This window comes from Rhizoctonia solani, chromosome 7, assembly GCF_016906535.1.
Source record: "Rhizoctonia solani chromosome 7, complete sequence".
NCBI classification, from domain to species: domain Eukaryota; kingdom Fungi; phylum Basidiomycota; class Agaricomycetes; order Cantharellales; family Ceratobasidiaceae; genus Rhizoctonia; species Rhizoctonia solani.
In genome coordinates this window covers 487,828-505,437 of record NC_057376.1, presented here as the reverse complement: position 1 = coordinate 505,437, position 17,610 = coordinate 487,828, and the positions used below count along the sequence as shown (strand labels likewise).

General features: G+C 48.5%; 6 protein-coding genes across 6 annotated transcripts; 3 read left to right on the top strand and 3 right to left on the bottom strand.

Moving 5' to 3' along the window:
• Positions 1-1,242, bottom strand: RhiXN_06327 (uncharacterized protein; the record flags this gene model as incomplete). The annotated part of the gene is made up of 4 exons (XM_043326143.1): positions 1-165; positions 201-892; positions 943-1,063; positions 1,144-1,242. The coding sequence occupies 4 exons, from the start codon at positions 1,240-1,242 to the stop codon at positions 1-3; spliced, it is 1,077 nt and encodes a 358-aa protein (XP_043181575.1).
• Positions 1,243-1,773: 531 nt separating this feature from the next.
• RhiXN_06326 (uncharacterized protein) lies at positions 1,774-2,786 on the bottom strand (the record flags this gene model as incomplete). The annotated part of the gene is made up of 6 exons (XM_043326142.1): positions 1,774-1,995; positions 2,056-2,175; positions 2,225-2,390; positions 2,453-2,556; positions 2,627-2,680; positions 2,730-2,786. 6 exons carry the CDS (start codon positions 2,784-2,786, stop codon positions 1,774-1,776), a joined length of 723 nt encoding a protein of 240 aa, XP_043181574.1.
• A 1,205-nt stretch (positions 2,787-3,991) lies between these two features.
• Positions 3,992-6,897, bottom strand: RhiXN_06325 (mitochondrial carrier protein; the record flags this gene model as incomplete). Its single annotated transcript, XM_043326141.1, has 11 exons — positions 3,992-4,466; positions 4,527-4,746; positions 4,803-4,975; positions 5,025-5,181; positions 5,764-5,890; positions 5,960-6,216; positions 6,264-6,480; positions 6,538-6,630; positions 6,684-6,695; positions 6,756-6,779; positions 6,844-6,897. The coding sequence occupies 11 exons, from the start codon at positions 6,895-6,897 to the stop codon at positions 3,992-3,994; spliced, it is 1,809 nt and encodes a 602-aa protein (XP_043181573.1).
• Positions 6,898-9,245: 2,348 nt separating this feature from the next.
• RhiXN_06324 (Glycolipid 2-alpha-mannosyltransferase) lies at positions 9,246-11,072 on the top strand (the record flags this gene model as incomplete). The annotated part of the gene is made up of 10 exons (XM_043326140.1): positions 9,246-9,323; positions 9,381-9,772; positions 9,824-9,960; positions 10,017-10,060; positions 10,113-10,165; positions 10,297-10,412; positions 10,465-10,557; positions 10,610-10,710; positions 10,768-10,936; positions 10,984-11,072. The coding sequence occupies 10 exons, from the start codon at positions 9,246-9,248 to the stop codon at positions 11,070-11,072; spliced, it is 1,272 nt and encodes a 423-aa protein (XP_043181572.1).
• A 478-nt stretch (positions 11,073-11,550) lies between these two features.
• On the top strand, positions 11,551-13,870 carry RhiXN_06323 (Gly-Xaa carboxypeptidase; the record flags this gene model as incomplete). Its single annotated transcript, XM_043326139.1, has 12 exons — positions 11,551-11,840; positions 11,888-11,986; positions 12,048-12,151; positions 12,204-12,272; positions 12,329-12,445; positions 12,496-12,530; positions 12,587-12,662; positions 12,711-12,844; positions 12,892-13,226; positions 13,277-13,584; positions 13,644-13,739; positions 13,788-13,870. 12 exons carry the CDS (start codon positions 11,551-11,553, stop codon positions 13,868-13,870), a joined length of 1,746 nt encoding a protein of 581 aa, XP_043181571.1.
• Positions 13,871-14,367: 497 nt separating this feature from the next.
• Positions 14,368-15,687, top strand: RhiXN_06322 (uncharacterized protein; the record flags this gene model as incomplete). Its single annotated transcript, XM_043326138.1, has 5 exons — positions 14,368-14,502; positions 14,560-14,680; positions 14,731-14,888; positions 14,949-15,127; positions 15,189-15,687. The coding sequence occupies 5 exons, from the start codon at positions 14,368-14,370 to the stop codon at positions 15,685-15,687; spliced, it is 1,092 nt and encodes a 363-aa protein (XP_043181570.1).
• Between the last annotated feature and the right edge of the window lie 1,923 nt (positions 15,688-17,610).

Here is a 17,610-nt window from a genome sequence, read left to right as displayed (position 1 = left end):
CTAAAGAAGAGCAACGCCCATCAAAGCACCAGCGAAAGTCATGGCACCTGCAACTGCTACACCCGCAAAGTCGAAGACGCGAGTAGAAGCGGCCGAATTGGCAGAGGGGGCGGCCGTGGAGGAAGATGTAGACGAGCCTGAGCGAGTGGTGGAACCCGCAGCAGGCTTGTTGGTGCCAGTTGCGGCACCCGAGGATGCACCAGTAGCACTGGTTGCGTAGAAGAAGAAGCAGCAGTACCGGTAGGGAGACCAGTGTAGATAACCGAGCTGGTGGCAGTAACGCAGTTGGAAGACTTAGGGATACGAGGAGTGTATGGGACGGTGGTAATAGCACCGAGGGACTCAGGGGGCTGAGTGTAGGTCTGAACGGCACCATTGGCATCGGTGTAGATACCTGGGAAGTCTTGGCTTTCACCTTCGCAAGACTCGAATACACCACGAGCATAGGCCGCAGGCGCATTATACTGACAACCAATACGGTCGAAGATGTGCTCGCAGTAGTGAGCAGCATTAGGGCCTGCGGGGTCACAAGCCTTCATACAGAAGACCTTTCCACCCATAAAGTTGTGCCACTCGACAACTTGAGTGTACTGGCTCTTGTCGGTTCCAAAGGCATTCGAAAAGACGAGGCCACCGAGAGGGTTGCCACGCTGGTCAGCACCGTGAGGGTCCATCTCTCCTCCGTAGTCATCTTCCTGCATGTTGATGTGTTGTTGCTCGATGAACCCAACAACTTGAACGTAGTCGGGAGTCTTCATGAACTGAACACCCGTCAAAGCACCCTGTGGAATAAGTCGAGTACCGCGGCCGGGCTTCGTGCAATAAGCAACAGCCTCTCCCTCAGTGTTTCCAACAACGCTGTTGGGCTCAGGAGGTCCCCACAAGCAGAAATCTAAAAACATTTTTAGTTTGCTAACTAAAACAAGGGTTTTGTGAACTAACCATCAATCGAGTTGACAACGGCAGTCTGGCAGAGAGAGTGCTGGTTCTCGGTGGTCGAGTTGCAAAGGTTGTAACCGTACTGGGTACCACGCTCGCCGGTATCGGTATCGACCTTGTAAGGCTAAGATAATGAGGTGTAAGCATGTTTTAAGAGTATATTTTTGAAAAAAAAAAATAAATAAAAAAAAAATCAGGACTTACGAGGTTGTTCCACTCAAAGCGCTTTTGGTAGAGCGGAGTCTGGGCAAGAGCACCAGCAGCGCATGCCGCAAGGGCAACGGCAAGAGTACGAGAAGCCATTTGGAGAAAGAGTGATTAGAGACTAGGGAAAAAGTAGTTGGAAGAAAGCCGCTGTTGCGATGTGGGTAGCCGTATAGGCAAAAGAGGTGTACTTGAGAAGAGAGGACGAGATCGGGATGAGGTCTTGCGGTCAGACCTACCGCCTTTTTTGTACCTTTGCAACCGTCTGAAAATAGGGTCCTAAGAAATCGCGTGCCAAGACCAGAAGCCAAGACTTCTTTTAACCCGCTGTCCCCGGATGCAGGGACTGACGCGCTCTGATTGGCGGAAGCAAAGATCGTTTTCGACCCACGCGTTACCGGCTGAAATATAGTGTAATAACAACCCTATGGTGCCCTGGTCTATTTTTGACCGCAGCTTGGCTGGGTGATGTTCATTAGAGCTTTACGGCTTCGAAAACAAGAGAACGACTGTATGAAAACAACAAAAAATGCGGGTAGATACACAAAGTGGCGCACGACCTTATGCATGCACGAAAAAGAAACAGGAATAAAAGTAAACTACTGTACAGTCACAATCACCTCGTTTCCTTCAAGCTTTCAAATTCACGTCCTGAAACCCGGACTTTTCGTCACGATCAGGTCCAGAATACCCATAGACAGGTGCCCCGCCATTGTATGCCACTGTTCCAGGCATCGGTCCCTGGTTAGGGTAAGGAGGCCCATACGCGGGTGCATTGATGTACGGGGGGAGATAGGCTCCAGAATGGAAACTCGATGGTGCAACGTTCGGCGGGGTGCTGATGGTGACTCGCTAGTGACGTTGAGATTAGACTTATATTACACATGGCAACCAATATAAAAATGTACGCACCCCATTGATAGAGAAGATTCCTGGCATCTCGACCTTCCATTCTGGCACAAACCTTCCGTTGGCGTTGGACCGGTCTTGTGCGTCCCATTGACGAAGTTGCGCACGCATACGAGCAACCCCCTATTTGAGGACGTCAGCAGACTGTTGGTTATGACCTTCTCATACGTACAAGCCACTTCCAAAAGGCTAAAGGAGCCCAAAAGAAGATGATCACTCCCATAAATACTCCGAACCCAGCAGCACGCGCAGCGTAAAACGTTTGATTGGCACGATTTTGATCAAAGGTTGCGTCAAAGACGAGCCGGTAAAGCGGAAGGGGCAAGGCAAGGGTGGCGCTACATACAACAACGAGCGTTAAACGTTGGCTGCGCAGTGAATGCGAGGCATGCCGACTTACATCATTGCGGTAATGAACCAGATTCGCTCAAACAGCGGCCTGGAGAAGCGGGCGCATATCATCTTGATCGTTTGTGTGCGGTGGTCCCAGACGTCGTGTGCAACCTTTTTCATGAAGGAAATAGATTAGCGCCTCTTGACATCGAATTCGAAGCCTCTTTTTGGCTCCACATACCAGTCCCGACAGTTCATACGGCAGCGGAGGCATTTCATGAGTCTTGCCAACAATCTAGAAATCGTCATTTACATATAATGTATATGCGCCTGGTTGTACGTACTAGGGTGATCGAGCCATCGGCAGCACGTTGAGCACGGTGATCAGCAGGCATATACATTCGGATAGACATGGGGGCGAGTCGTGGCAAAGAATCGATACAGTAGGAAATGCGTTTAAAATCGGGTTGAAAATAAAAATGACAACCGGTGTCCTGCTCAGCAACCAGGCGAGCACAGAGAAAGTCGATTCCAAACGAGACCTGCTCAGCGCCAAAAGGATAGGGAAGTGAGCACGGAGGAGGAAGGGGAGGAGGGATGAGGATATCATCGGAATTCTCGGGAACACTTGCCTTTAGGGAGTGTGGGAAGCGAGTGTGACAACAGAGTCAACGATAGATAGTACGACACTCGACTTGCGAAAGTGAGCGGAAGGGATGTGGTCATGCCAACGCCTCTATCTTTTGTTAGAGATCCACCCATTCTAAGGGTCTGACGTAAGCCATTCATCGGACAATCACAGCTCCTTTGATCGTGGGGCACCCTCCTGTGCTCTGCGATGGACGCAACAAAGCATGTGTCCGACAAAGTGCAGGAATTAAATTCGCTCTTGGCCAAGACGCTGCGGGTCTCAATTCAGGACGGGAGAAGCTTCATTGGTGTGTCCGTGTCGAGTTTTCCAACTGGCGTATTGACCCATGGTACCAGGGACATTGGCATGCATAGATCGCGAGAAAAATATCGTGCTCTCAAATACAGATGAATATCCTCCCCCACCCTCTCCAGATGGCCCTCGCTTTGTAGGATTAATTATGGTACCTTGGCGATACGTTATATCAGTGGAATTGGAAGTAGTTCTAGGTCAGGACCTGGACCAATATACCTGAGGATCAGAACTTGGTATGTATCTCCTTGACCGTGCCTAGAGTCCTACATCTGATTTTGACATTCAGCGCTCACACTCGTTGGTTCTCGCCCTCGATCCCCCACCTTTGAGCTTTAGGATGTAGAGTTGAAAGGGCTCGCCCACCATGACATCACGCACGTCGTCGATCACACCTTTGTTGTGTTCGAGATTAAGAGGCACAGAAATAGGAAATGAGCTCTCGACTTGCATTCCCACCAAACTAAGGATAAAAAAAAGTACAAACATCTGTGGTGCTGAAACAAGTACATAGACCAACCACTCACAGCTCTACAACGATACACCACGAAGCCTAAAAGAGTCCCAGCACAGACGCGACGCTCAATCAAGCAAACCGAACAAAAAAGACACAAACGAGAGACACAAACAGGGGGAAGGAAGGATGGTATTAGAATCGTAGATTTAAACGTATTGCCCGTGGTCTTCCATTCCATTGGTCTGATTCTGGCCGTCCTCATCATCCCCGTCGTCTTGGTTGTCTTGCACGTCTTGTGCGTTGGGTGGTTCCGCAAATGCACGCTTTAGATTCTCAGCCATGAGCTGGTACCAGCTCTCGTGGGCCTGGAGCACGCTCTCATCCACATGTTCGGCTCCCTCTGCAGCTTCCCCGTTCGCCTGAGCTTGTATTTGAGCCTGAGCTGTTGCATATGCCCGATCTTGATGCATCGTAATAAGCCACAGCTTGCTGAGTTCGTTATGCCAGATGTTCTTCCAGATTGGCATTCCTTGGTCATTGACGGCCGGGAGCTCAGGCATAGGTTGTTGCTGCTGTTGTTGATGCTGTTGCTCCGCAGCATGTTGCATGTCGTGCATCTGCATCTGTTGTTGAGGACCGCCAGAGATCGGAGGCATGATCGGGTAACCACTCTGGTCATATCTATGGGAATCAACAATGTTGATCAATCATGTCGCGTGAGAGATGAATAAATAGACGTACTGGGCAATTTCCGGGTATCCGAGCGCGTAAGGATATGTAGCTTGAGTGCTTGGACCAGCAGTTGGAACATCGGGCGGAGGAGCGGTGGCGTCGTAGGTTGGAGCGGGGTAAGGAGCGGCAGCGGTGGCAGCAGTGCTCTTGGTACCCTTGGACTTCTTTTTCCGCACCCGGTGGACACCCGTGCGTGGGTCGATGCTGTCGTTGACAGTCCAGTAGTGGCCTTTGCCGCGGTCGGTCAACGGACGCGGAATCTTTTCAAAACATGGATTGAGCGACAAGTTGTGTCGTATCGAGTTCTGTAGACCAATAAGTACGCTGTAAACTCGCATGATGATTTGCATGCCTTCCATCCTGGCGGCGCGTTCCTAAAGTATGGGAATCGACTGGCAAGTGCGAAATAAATATCTTCGAGAAGAAGTCGTTGGTTCGGAGAACCTTTGATAGCATAGCTACGGCCCCGCGTCAGCAACATTAATAGTATTTTCAAAATAAACTCACCGAATAAGTGTAGAGTAGGGATAGAATGGCTTCGAATTTGGGTTCGGACCGTCCTTGAGGTCGTCGAGCGAGTGTGCGTCTCCTGACGGTTCGTGGTAGTATTGTCCCGGTGCGAGCTCGCCATCGAGTCCTTCGTAGCTTGCAGATCTGCATTTATCTGCCTTGTTCCATCGGCTCAGATCCCATGTCGGGCTGGTGGTGTGTATGCTCCATCGTGAGTCGAGTATTGTAGTGGGATACAAAAGGAATGATCGCGGGCTTCTTCTCTGCTTATAAGGCAACGGCCCAGCGCACGGGCCACCCAATCCTGCCATTCCTACCGTCGAAAACGCTGGATGCGGCGACGAGCTCGACGACGATGGTCGATTGGATATATTGTGTTATTCATCTCTTGCTCCGTGCGTGTCTCTGCTTGGACCAGAAAACATACACAAGCGGCTCGTACACAACAAGCACCGAGCAACACCGCCCTACCAAGTCACCCGCCACACAGGCACAAACAGGTCAAACAATCCATTCTACCACTGCGCAATAATATATGCCTCTAGTCCCTCTGGAATATACATTCTATTCTACCTAATACTTGCTCAAGAACCGGCTTGCCATTTCAAACCCGAGGAATGTTGCACCGTTGGCAAACGGTGAGCTGTCAATGCGGTTAGGAACCAGGGAAGACGGCCGCGACCACACAACCCACCGAATCAATATGGGGATCAACCCGCGGGTGAACGCGGCACACCCTCGGCTTTCCATATCTGCCTGACCGCATCGGTCCCAGACTTGTACTTTTGACCCGTCGCAAAACTGAACCCGTCGGTCTGAATTCGTGACTTGATCATGTCGATTGGGAAGATAACGGCCCAGAGCTATATATTTCCCTCGAGTTAGACAAAACAATCTAGCGACCAGCCTGAGATGTGGGAAAAAGGACTCACCGCATAACCCGCTGCAGCCCCAAACAAGATCGCCTTGGTCGGTGCAATATCTTCGCGTCGGCAGTTGTGCACGCGCATCTCCCGCTGAACGAGTTTTTCGTATGCCCAAAAATACGCGCCATATCCCGTTGCTTCGCGCAATAGCGTTGGGTTCTGGCCTTTGAAGATCCCTGCGATGCCGTTTGATCGATAGATCTTCTTGGCTGCGTCCCAGGGACCGTTGTACAATTTGGCATGATGCGGTTGTGTTTGAAGCCCTAGTGTGACTGATCAATACCATATCATGGGGATTTCACGGTCTTACTGATACGAATGTGTTCGACGGGCCCTGAAACAACGCTGTTGGCCAATCCAGCCGTTGCACCCGCAAAAAGCAGCTGTCCACCGCTCAGCAACATTCCATCCGGCCCACCTATCCCGTTCTTCCTATTCATATCCGCAAACGCCCTCTTGACACCCTCGAGAGCCGCGAATTGGATCGAAACGCATAGTCCGATTCCGAGGAGCGGCGTTAAAGTGCCCTGGTCAAGTCATGACACGTACATATGGTGAATATACTAAAATAGGTGACGACTGACTTTGTAAAACGAGAGAGGCCCTTCGTTTTTAAGGATACCAGTTGCACAATCTACCATCCCTTTGTACGTTCCAGGAGGAGCAGTTTGCATTCGCTGCCATCCAATTAAATTCATATTCATTTATCTCGAGACGATTTATGACTCACCACTTTAACAATCTACCATCCCAAAAAGACCCGAAATTAACACTAGCATAGTCGAGAATAACAAAAACTAACATCAAACGGCTGGCCCACCAATACCTGAACTCCCAAAAAATGAGTCATTCGAATCCAGTCATCAGTCGAAAATTTGTTGCACACATACCTGACCAATCCCACCAACGGTCCCAGCAGTCAAGTCCTTGGCTGTCTTGTTCATTTTGACGCGTAAAAGGGGGTGAGACTGAAGTAATGAGCTGGAGAGGGATGGTCGACGGTACTTCAACCGCGTAAAGCCGATAGAGCGGTGGCTGTGTTAATTTTGTTAAACGAGGCAATTGGGGTATGAAATGAAATGGGAGGTTAATTAAATTACGGTTGTTTGTGCTGGATTGTTCCCGCGGGGCCACGAAGTATGCGATTTGGTAGCAGGTGGCACCACATAGGACATTACGGAGGTTTTATCACTCTGAATCGATAATTTAATTGAGTCAAAGCTGACGCAAATTCGAGTAGAGCATTTTCCTTGCTATTCCTAATTTGTATCGTGATGTACTCTGGGGCCGAGCCGTCCCAGTACACGCGCTCATAGATGTAAAATTAATCGCAAATCATCGTAGGAAGTGCCAAAGAGCTTTAATTATGAGATTTAGTTGTTCTGGAGCTCAATGTACTCGTATTTATCCTTATGCAAAGGGGGTGCTAGTATCAAATTGAGAGACGGTATTGAAGGCGTTTTCTGATACTAAAATGGCATGAACATCGGCAAGTGGGACCCCAGATGAGTAAAAAAAGACAAAGTCTTTTAAGTTCGAAGGTTTGGGTACGTTTTCTCCGTTCTACGTGCTTCGGGAGTGGGTAACACAACTCGAATAGTAGGGGGTTACACGAGCATCGTCAGGTGAGAGCTGGACTGATATTACATATGATCGGAGGGGGGGGGAGAGAAGAGTGTTACTATACGGATATCAAAGGACGTTTATCTCTAAACCAGCGGCTTGCAATAGCCTTGATTTGAGCGCAATGAATCGAACACGTAATCAATAAACGATGTATGTACAGTTACCACTAGCTTGCTATTTCCAAATACATGCGGAACAGACTATAGGACCCCGACATAGTTTCTTAAGAGATTCCTTAAATTACCGCAGAAGTATGATAAATAGACCACGACGCACACTAGTGTCGCGGCGAGTGGTAGCTGACAAACGCATATTCCTTGGTTGATCGAAGTTAGCGTTTGTCCTTGGTGATAGTGAATAATCGTAATATTTGCTTCATCCTGGGGTCCACCTCTCTCGAGTCTCCCATGTGAGATTTTCGCCATCTTCGTTATTTTTCTGCTGGATCTTAGTCACCGGACCAAATTACACAGTGGACCCCAAAAGTGCGGATTTTCTGAACGTGAAAAATCGCGTGTTATATGCGGAGTGTTGGCAAAATCCGACCAGTTTTTCCATGAATCCGCATCCTCAACTCACCCCTGTGTATCGTCGAGGTGCGGATTCTGCGATTTTAGGTGCGGATGTCTGGCAAAATCTGGAGGTCATGCGGATTTTCCGTACTTTTGGGGTTCACCGTGATACCTTGCACTCAATATTACTATCTATTCTCGGAACACATTACTTCATGATCGACCAGAAGGTATCTTGGCTCCGTTTATACATCCACGCCCCCTGTCAATGCTTGCCGTAGGCGCAATGCGATAGGCACAATTCCGAGTTGTCCTGTATATATCGGTGGATATCTGCGAAATCAGCCAAACATTATAAGCTATACATAGGGTGCGTAAAGTTACCAGCATGATCAAACTCGACCATGATACCCACAATCAATTAAACTTTACGGTATGTAGCGCATATATTCTTGTACTATCGTGATAGTGAGCCCTTCTTCGCACTATCATAATGTCCAGCATGCTTCTAATTCTTCCGAAACATCAGTTTGGGCGCGATAGTTTGCCAGCTCATAACCATGTTTCTCCATGGCGTGCTCAAGGAAGATCTCCATAACAGAGCCCCGGTAATCCTTGCTGGACCTCGAGAAGATGTAGAGTACTTTTCTTCCTTGTTGTATCATAGGTGCCAGCCAGGTCAACCCCGTTTTGCGTCGAAATGATGGTATTTCTAATGGTCATATCAAAGAATTTCATTACATGAAATAACTCATCACTACTGTGGCCCCGGTGCACGCGTTTCCGTGAACAACACTTCTCGACAACGCGAAGCCTATTGTCAAAAACTATTGGACAGACTGGCAGGGTCGGGCTTCTACCTACTAATTGCCCATCTGGAGGCTGTCGCCAGAATAATGCGGGTATGGGGACTGCGATATGATATGATATATGAGTTCTCCGCAGCATACGTTGGTATCTCCTCAAGTACCCAACTCCCCGTATCATCTATATACCGACGGGAAGGGCTGTGATGAATTCCCTTACTGCGGATCTTTCGAACCAGTATCGTGGTTAGTAGCTTTATCGAACAACCGCAGCCTTTGCTGTCATTATAAATACACCAATCTCCTGTCATTGTCCATAATCTTGATTTTGTGCCAGCTCTGCTTGCTATGGCCAAGTACTCTTCTCCCGCGCTTCAAGCGCTCTCGTCCCCAAGGAGGTACATTCCGTTAGCTATCTTCACTTTGGTAAGTGGCGGGTCAGCTTGAACCCACATAATACTTACTCTTGTGGATTTATTGAAGATTATAGGACACTATGTCCTAGCAGCTATGCATTCGGGATATGGAGAAGCAACGTCTGTGTCTAAGTTGACTGAATCATGGCGCAAGGTCGCTGAAACGACATGCAATTCGACCGCATTTCTTCCGCCCACGCCCTTGACTTCATCTAGTGATTCCTATTATCTCCCTGCTCAACCTTCGTCTGCACCATCGGGGCCACGTCCGGTCATCGAAGTGGAGAAATTCACTCCTCCTGCTCGAAAGGCTAACGCTGCGTTTGTGTTCTTGGCGCGTAACTCGGACCTTGCTGGAGTCATGCAAAGTATGAAGCACATGGAAGATAGATTCAACAAGAAGTTCAACTATCCTTATGTTTTCCTCAACGACGTCCCTTTTGATAAGCGATTCAAATAGTGAGTACGTCTGATACGTCTGACACCAAGATTCTCATCAGCGACTCCTAGCCATACTTCCCAACTCACCAATGCCAATATCTCATATGGAGTTATTGAGAGTTCTCACTGGAACCAGCCAGATTGGATCAATGAAGAGCAAGCCAAGGCAAACCGTCAGTGGTTCAAGGACAATGATATTATATACGGTGTGCACGACGAAGTTGGTTATCAATCTGGTGCTAACTACAATTCGTGTTCTAAGGTGATAGCGTCCCCTACCGTAACATGTGCCGTTTCAATTCTGGAGTATGTACTCTGAATGATTTCTTATAATTTCTTCGGCCTCACATCTTCACAGTTCTTTTTCCGACACGAGCTCCTCAAGCAGTATGACTATTATTGGCGCATTGAGTGAGCTGTCACCTTCTATGCGCCTCTTCGTACAGCTACTAATCGAACCTGCAGACCTGATGTTACCTTTTTTGTGACCTGAATGATGATCCCTTCTTGTTTATGCAAGACAACAAGAAAGTTTATGGTAGGCTATATGATTACGATGTCAAAGCGTACTGGAATCTGACTCATTTGGAATCAGGTTTTACCATCGCGCTATATGAATTCCCCGAGACCATTTGGAGTCTGTGGAATGCGACTCGCGGTAGGCTCACACTGTCACTCGTTTATAATAACATGCTTACCATCGTTTCCAGAATTTATCCAAATGTATCCCGAGTATGTGCCAGAGGACAATGCGATGGCATTCCTCAGCGACGATGGTGGACAGACTTATAACAACTGCCATTGTAAGTCATTCTAGTATCTGCTTATACTCCCTAATAATAATCTGGTTCTCAGTCTGGAGCAACTTTGAAATTGGCGATTTGAACTTCTGGAGAAGTGAGGCCTACATGAAGTACTTTGACTTTTTGGATTCCAAAGGCGGTTTTTACTATGAGGTGCGCATGCACTTACTTTACTTTGTATCCTGGGCCTCATAAGAATTTCCTATACAGCGATGGGGTGATGCACCTGTGCACAGCATCGCTGCAGCACTTTTTGCGAAGAAGGATCAAATCCACTTTTTCGAAAATATCGGATACCGACATGCACCATTCGAGCACTGCCCTACCGGTCGCATTCATTCACAAAATAAATGCTGGTGCGATGAGGCTAATACCTTTGGTAAGCACTCTTTACAGTTCATCCACAATGTGCTGACGATTTACAAGACAATCCAGATAATGATCCATACTCTTGCTTGTATAGATACAACGCGTTGTGGGGGCCGGGCACGAACCGGCCCAAGTGGGACCCATAATCGGTTAATTTGAGACGTTTGTATTTATATTGGCTTAGGTTTTTTCTCAGAACTCCTTCCCCCTGTCAGTCGTTATCCTGTACTATCCTTCCAGATTAACACACCTGCTATTATGTATTCTACGGTCTTTCGAGAAAGCCCCATATTTTCACTTAGACCTTGTCCAATCCCCATCCTTCCGACTTCATTGATAGGAGAATGCACCTGCACCGCTACCACGAGTCAATTCTGAAGGTAACTTATTCGTACCAACATGGCCAGGAATGTATGCATCAAGGTTCGAAAGCATAATAAACCATAACAATCAGATGACATCAGCGGCGACGCTAAATACGTCAAATGATGTTTTCATGAAAACAAATGTGGAGGCCAACAAGCGAGAGCTGGAGCTTCCAACCGACTACCACCGACAAATAACGATAAGTGTTACACATAAAGCTTGTCTCATAACAATATCTATCAACCACATTTTATCACAATGCCAGCCAATGAAAAACATGGACTAGATATTGCTCCCGCTCGGCGTCCTGGTTGCAAGAGCCATTTGAACAGGTTGCTTGCGGCCGGCTTAATAGCTTCCGCAGCACTCTACTGCTGCCGTGACAGAATTCTCTATGATGCTCGCGGCTTGTTTGTTGGTAATCCTGAGCCCAAGGATTATTGCAAGCAAGTTAAACCATTTGACGCATCGAATTGGACAGCTGTATACGATGCAGACGGTTTCGAGGCCAAAGCTGCAGAGCTGCTCGGTGGTGCGGTTCGGATCCCGTACGTCTAACATATATTCCGTCACAACAATCACTTATCCCATTTAGGACCGAGTCGTTTGATAACATGGGGAACGTTGGGGACGATGACCACTGGGTCGTATTCGACAAATTGCACAAATATCTGGAGAAACAATTCCCCAAAACGTGAGCGATGTTCGGACCGATAATCGAGCTCTGGGCGTTTTTATTGAACGCAACTTGGCAGGCACAAGGCGCTCAAAGTGGAAAAAGTAAACACCTATGGCCTACTCTTCACCTGGAAAGGGTCCGATTCGTCATTGAAGCCGTTGGTACTTATGGGTCACCAAGGTGAGCCAAGACGGCGTGATCCCAGTATATTCTTATTCACTGTCACTATCAGATGTCGTACCTGTTGATCCCAAGACCGTTGACCAATGGAAGCAGCCTCCTTTCTCGGGATATTACGATGGTTAGTGCACTTGACTTACTTGGCATAGTTCAGCTCGATATTGACGCCCCCACCAGGCACGTACGTATGGGGAAGAGGGAGTGGTGACGACAAGAGCGGTTTGATCGGTATTTTGGCCACGGTCGAGAGCTTGCTTGATCGAGACTTCAAACCGACACGCACCCTGGTTCTATGTGCGTGGTTAATTTGGGGTCGTTGGATGTGACTAATCTTGTCTTTGTAGCGTTTGGTTATGATGAAGAAGTTGGAGGGCCGCGAGTAAGTACAGCTAGCCTGAGATGCCATATTGGAACCAATCTAATATACACATTTAGGGAGCGAAACCATTGGCGGAGCGAATTTTAGAAATTTATGGCCAAGATGGCATTGCGATGATCGTGGACGAAGGAGGTTTGTCTTGCGGATGACCTAGAAGCAAGCTCTTATCCATCTGACTAGATACCGCAGGTTCTGTTGTCACGGACAAAGGAGTCGCCATTGCTCGTCCAGCTGTGGGTGAGAAGGGGTACATGGATGTCACAATCGAGGTCCGCACGCCTGGAGGCCACTCGAGTGTTCCTCCTTCTCATACAGTGAGTTGGTATAAACTTGTTCAAAATATCACTAACGAAGGGTTTAGTCGATTGGTATTCTTTCCAAAATCATCGTCGACTTTGAAGATAATCCCTACTCGGTTAAGCTTCACCGAAGCAATCCCATGTACACTTTACTCCAATGCGAGGCCGCGTATGCTGCGCCCGATGCATTTGTCCCAAGGTTCAGGAAGGCCATCGAACGTTCACTCGTTAGTGACAAAGCACTCGAGTTTGTGACTGAAGTCATGTCAATGGATCGTGTCTGGAGGGCATTTGTTGGTACCACCCAGGCTGTTGATATCGTAAATGGTGGCGTCAAGGCAAATGCACTTCCTGAACAAGCTAAGGCTTTAATCAATCATCGCATTGCAATTGAAAGGTACGTCAGGTATTAAAAGACATGTAATTACTTCTCATGCTTCATTTCAGTTCTATTGCGGACGTTCAGAAGCACATTGAAATCAAGCTCGCCCACTGGGGTAAGACGTACAACTTGTCGGTCGAGGCGTTTGGAAAGAACGTCTCGAGGGGGAAGGCGCCATTCTATGGAACAGTTACTGCCAGCACAACTGATACAACAGCTATCGACGTTGCTCCCGTATCGCCCACCGACTCCGAAGCCAAACCCTGGAATGTACTGTCGAGTAGCATCCGTGGTGCTTACAGGGACAGCAAGAACCCAAAGGTTGCTGAAGGCGACATCATCGTGTCTCCAGCCCTGATGAGTGGGAACACCGGTCAGTTGAGTCTTACGTTAAGCAAGAAGCATCGCTTAAATCTTAGCTGTTTTTGTCAGATACTAAGTTCTACTGGAAGCTCACTAAGCACATCTTCCGGTACAACCACCACTTTGCTTCCGATTTATACAACGGGGCTCACACTGCTAACGAAGGTACGAGAAAGCATTCAGCCTTGATACGTATACTCACATCCTATTCAGCCTACAAAGCTAGCGGCTTCGTAGACATGATCAAGTTCTTCACAACACTGATCATTAACGCCGACCAACCTGACGCTCTCTAACGTGCTCAGTCGCGAGTTTGAACACTGTAATTTGTACAATAGAATAAGCGAATGAACAAACCATGTTCTCGGATCATTTAGATGCTGGCTAGAACGTGGGTGGTATCGATTTGGGAAGGTTCCGAAGACGCTGACCTTGATGGGGAATTTTTGCGGGTGATCAAGCCAAGCCCAGAGACCCACGATGTGTGAACAAAATCCTTTTGGAGGATATATGCATGTATGCACTTGACCATTAAAGCTTCTTGGTCCGACAGGGGGGAGCGAGCTTGGAGCGTGTATAATAGGGGCAGTGTACGGCATAATCGAGTAAGATGATCGAGCGCTGCTATAATTGCCGCAAAGGGTGCGATGTTGACCGCGTGCATGGCTCGGCGAAGTGCTTCGTACTTGGCACTTGGCACGGTCCAGTTCCCGTGTTCAAAAACAGATTCGCCGCGCCGGACCAGCCCAGGTTTCCTCTTGGTTTCCCTTCATCCTCTTGTCTTTTGCCACCCATGTCCAAGGTCGCTTTCATCGTCGGCGCCTCTATGGCCGCTACCGTCGCCTTTGGCCAGGCCACCACCACAAGTGCTGCAGGCAGTAGTGCATTTACCCCCCTCGCTTCCAAGCGATTCGAGTACACTGCTTTGGTTAGTTCTCCGCAGCACCTATTTGTTTTTGTGCATTGACGCGTGTATGCACCACAGCCCTACAAGGCCGACACTGGAGGAGGAGAGCGCGGCAACCAGTTTGGTTACAACATCTGTAACTCGACTACCGAGGGGCCCACTTCGCTCTGCCAGACCGCGACGATCAACTCGCTCGATGGTAAGCGTCTGCCGAACCAAGGAATGTTCCCCAGCTTACATAGTGTACAGACTTCTGCTTGTGGGGACCCCCTGAGCCTAATTCGCTCATCGGTAACACCGAGGGTGAGGCTGTAGCATGGTGCACCAAGCCTGGTCGTGGTACCCGTCTCATTCCGGCTGGCGCCTTGACTGGTGTTCAGTTCATGAAGACTCGCTCATACGTTCAGGTGTGTTGGTGTTCTCTTGAAATGAGTTGACAATTATTTAATTTGCTTTCAAATTGTCAGGTTACCGGTTTCATCAAACAAGACCAGATTAACATTGCGGCCAATGACGATGGAGGAGAGATGGACCCCCACGGTGCGGACCGTCGTGGAAACCCTCTAGGTGGATTGTTGTTCTCCAATGCTTTCCCCAGCAACGGTGGCAACAACAACACTTTCCAGCAAGTCGTCGAATGGCACAAGTACGTTTGCAGATTTTCAAGTAGATTTCTTGGCTTTAATCACTTTTCTCAAATTTCTTAGCTTCATGGGCGCCAACCAGTTCTGCCTCAAGGCTTGCGACCCCACTGATCCTGACGATGACAAGTACTGCGAGCACATCTTCGATCGTATCGGCTGCAAGTACAATGCTCCCGCCGCGTACAAAGATGGTGTGTTCGAGTCTTGCCAGGGAGAGAATCAAGACTTCCCGGGCATCTACACGAATGCGGCTGGTCAGGTCGTGACCTACACCCAGCCTCCTGAATCGGCTGGCCCAATCAACTCTATCCCTTACGAGCCTCGCATTCCGGCGTCGTCCAACTGTGTCACTTTCCAGAGCACTGCTCTTTACGCCGCGGCTTCTAGCGCTTCAAGTGCATCTGGTTCATCCAGTGGTACCCGCACCGCAACTACCGTACCCTCCTCTACGTCCACCGATTCGTCCCCCAACAGTGCCCCGAGTACTTTTGCTTCCTTCAACGTTCTTGCCGTCGGATCGGTCGCTGTCGCAGGGTTTATTGGTGTCCTCGCTGTCCTCTAAAAAAATGGACTGGGAACTTTGAACATTGTTCCGTGATATTGGCATCTTTTTATGAACTTTTCACGAACTTTTCACTGGTCTGTTTGAACACTTTGTGGCGCATCCAATCGTTGTATCCTGCGCTCGCTTAGGCTGTTTGTGTAATCAACCTGAACAATGTGTTGCGGTTGTATCTCTGTGTCTTAGTAGTGTTGTCTGATAGCGATCCATTTTTAATGTCATCACTCGACCTATCCCATTGCACGTACCCAATTTGTCTTGGCATGAACACCCCTGTCAAATAGGGTTAGGTGTGGGCCTGAACGTCACGAACATCGAGTTGGCCAGCCGCGTGTCTTGCTTGCAGCTGCTTAGTCACTGCCATGCGTCCACCCCAGGTCCGAATTGTATTGGGATATGTTTTTTTTTCGTCTGGCACGTCCAGTTCACGCCTACGAGTAATTAATTCAGACTTCGCTGGTTCTCCATATGGATCGTACGACCCATGACAGCAATCAATAATGATTATGATAGGGTCGTGAATCTGGTTTCAGGCACACCATGCAGGATGGAGCAACAAAGGCCAATCTTAACTTTACAGGCAATCCTCCAAACACCGGGTGGTCTTGGACTAGAGCATCTCAAGCTTTGACGGAATGTTCTTCTGAACGGTCTCGCTTTTAGTTGTGCAATCACACTTATGGATTATCAATAAATTACATTGCTATAGGATCCGCCCCAACGCTGCGTCACATTCCTGGCTTTCACTTACGTTCGACTCTCCAACTTCGTCGCTCGGTTTTCCGGAAAATGTACGGGAGATTAGCAATGAGCGATTGGATTTTGACGTAGAGGACCGAGAGTATTTGTGAGTTCCATTACTGAATTATAAACCAGGAATTAAGGTAAATTGTTGAGAAAAGCGATACCCTGATGCGGTACTCATTGACAGGATCTCCAAAATGGGGTTTCAAGCAACTTGATTCAGCCCAAACGCTAACTGTGCGCTAAATTTGACGTACAGCACTCAAATCTAATGCTGTAAACTGTCGTCCGCCCAGCCGCTACCCTACTGACGCCTCGATATTCATCCAAAGCATATTGCGTAAAGATCCCGAGCTCTGCGGGTGTACGCGTGCATGTCCAAACCATAACGCCCACATCATTGAGTTTCTGGTCATCAGCCTCCGACAGCATTCAGCCCGAAGGCTGCGTAAAATGGCACTGTTTCGCATCGGTGTTGTCAGCACCGGCACTGCTCCCCTCGGATTCGCTAGCGCGGTCGAGCTCTGCAAGTTCCGGTCATAAAATCATAGATCCGGTTCAGTTACCGAACTACCGCTTGGTAAACGGTGGTTCAGCCTATGTGGCGCTCGGCTCGATGAAACCATCCTGAGTTCACTCACTCTCATTGTATCATTGTTTTCCTTGCAGTAATGTGCTGGGGATTGTTCGAAATCTCATTGTTCTCAAGCTATTTATTGTGTAGGAAATTCGTGTCGATTGTTCGCACAGGGCCGAGATAACGCAGTCGTGGTGTTTCGCGAGCCGCCAGTGCCAGTGCAGCAAATCCGCACTCCCACCAGAATCTGCCCGTTCGTTGTGTAAAGCATGTGAGCCCGATAGATTAGAATTGGCGATGACATTGGCAAGTGCGGGGTAAAATCAAATCGGGGAATATCAATCTCACCTTCAGTCCCACATCCAGACCTACCCTCCCAATCGAGTTTATCGCCTTGCAGCTGCCAAACCACAGGCTGTGAAAATAGGCATATTGCCCCTAAGTTTCTCCGCTTACGAACTGCCCAACTTCTCACGGTGCATGGGGCCAGTCTCTCATACTTGAGGGCTACAATCACCGGAACCGCCGTCCATTGGCTACATGGACACCGCTCGGACCTATGCCTCTTCCGGACTCCAACCATCCTTCTAGGCTATAGCTTC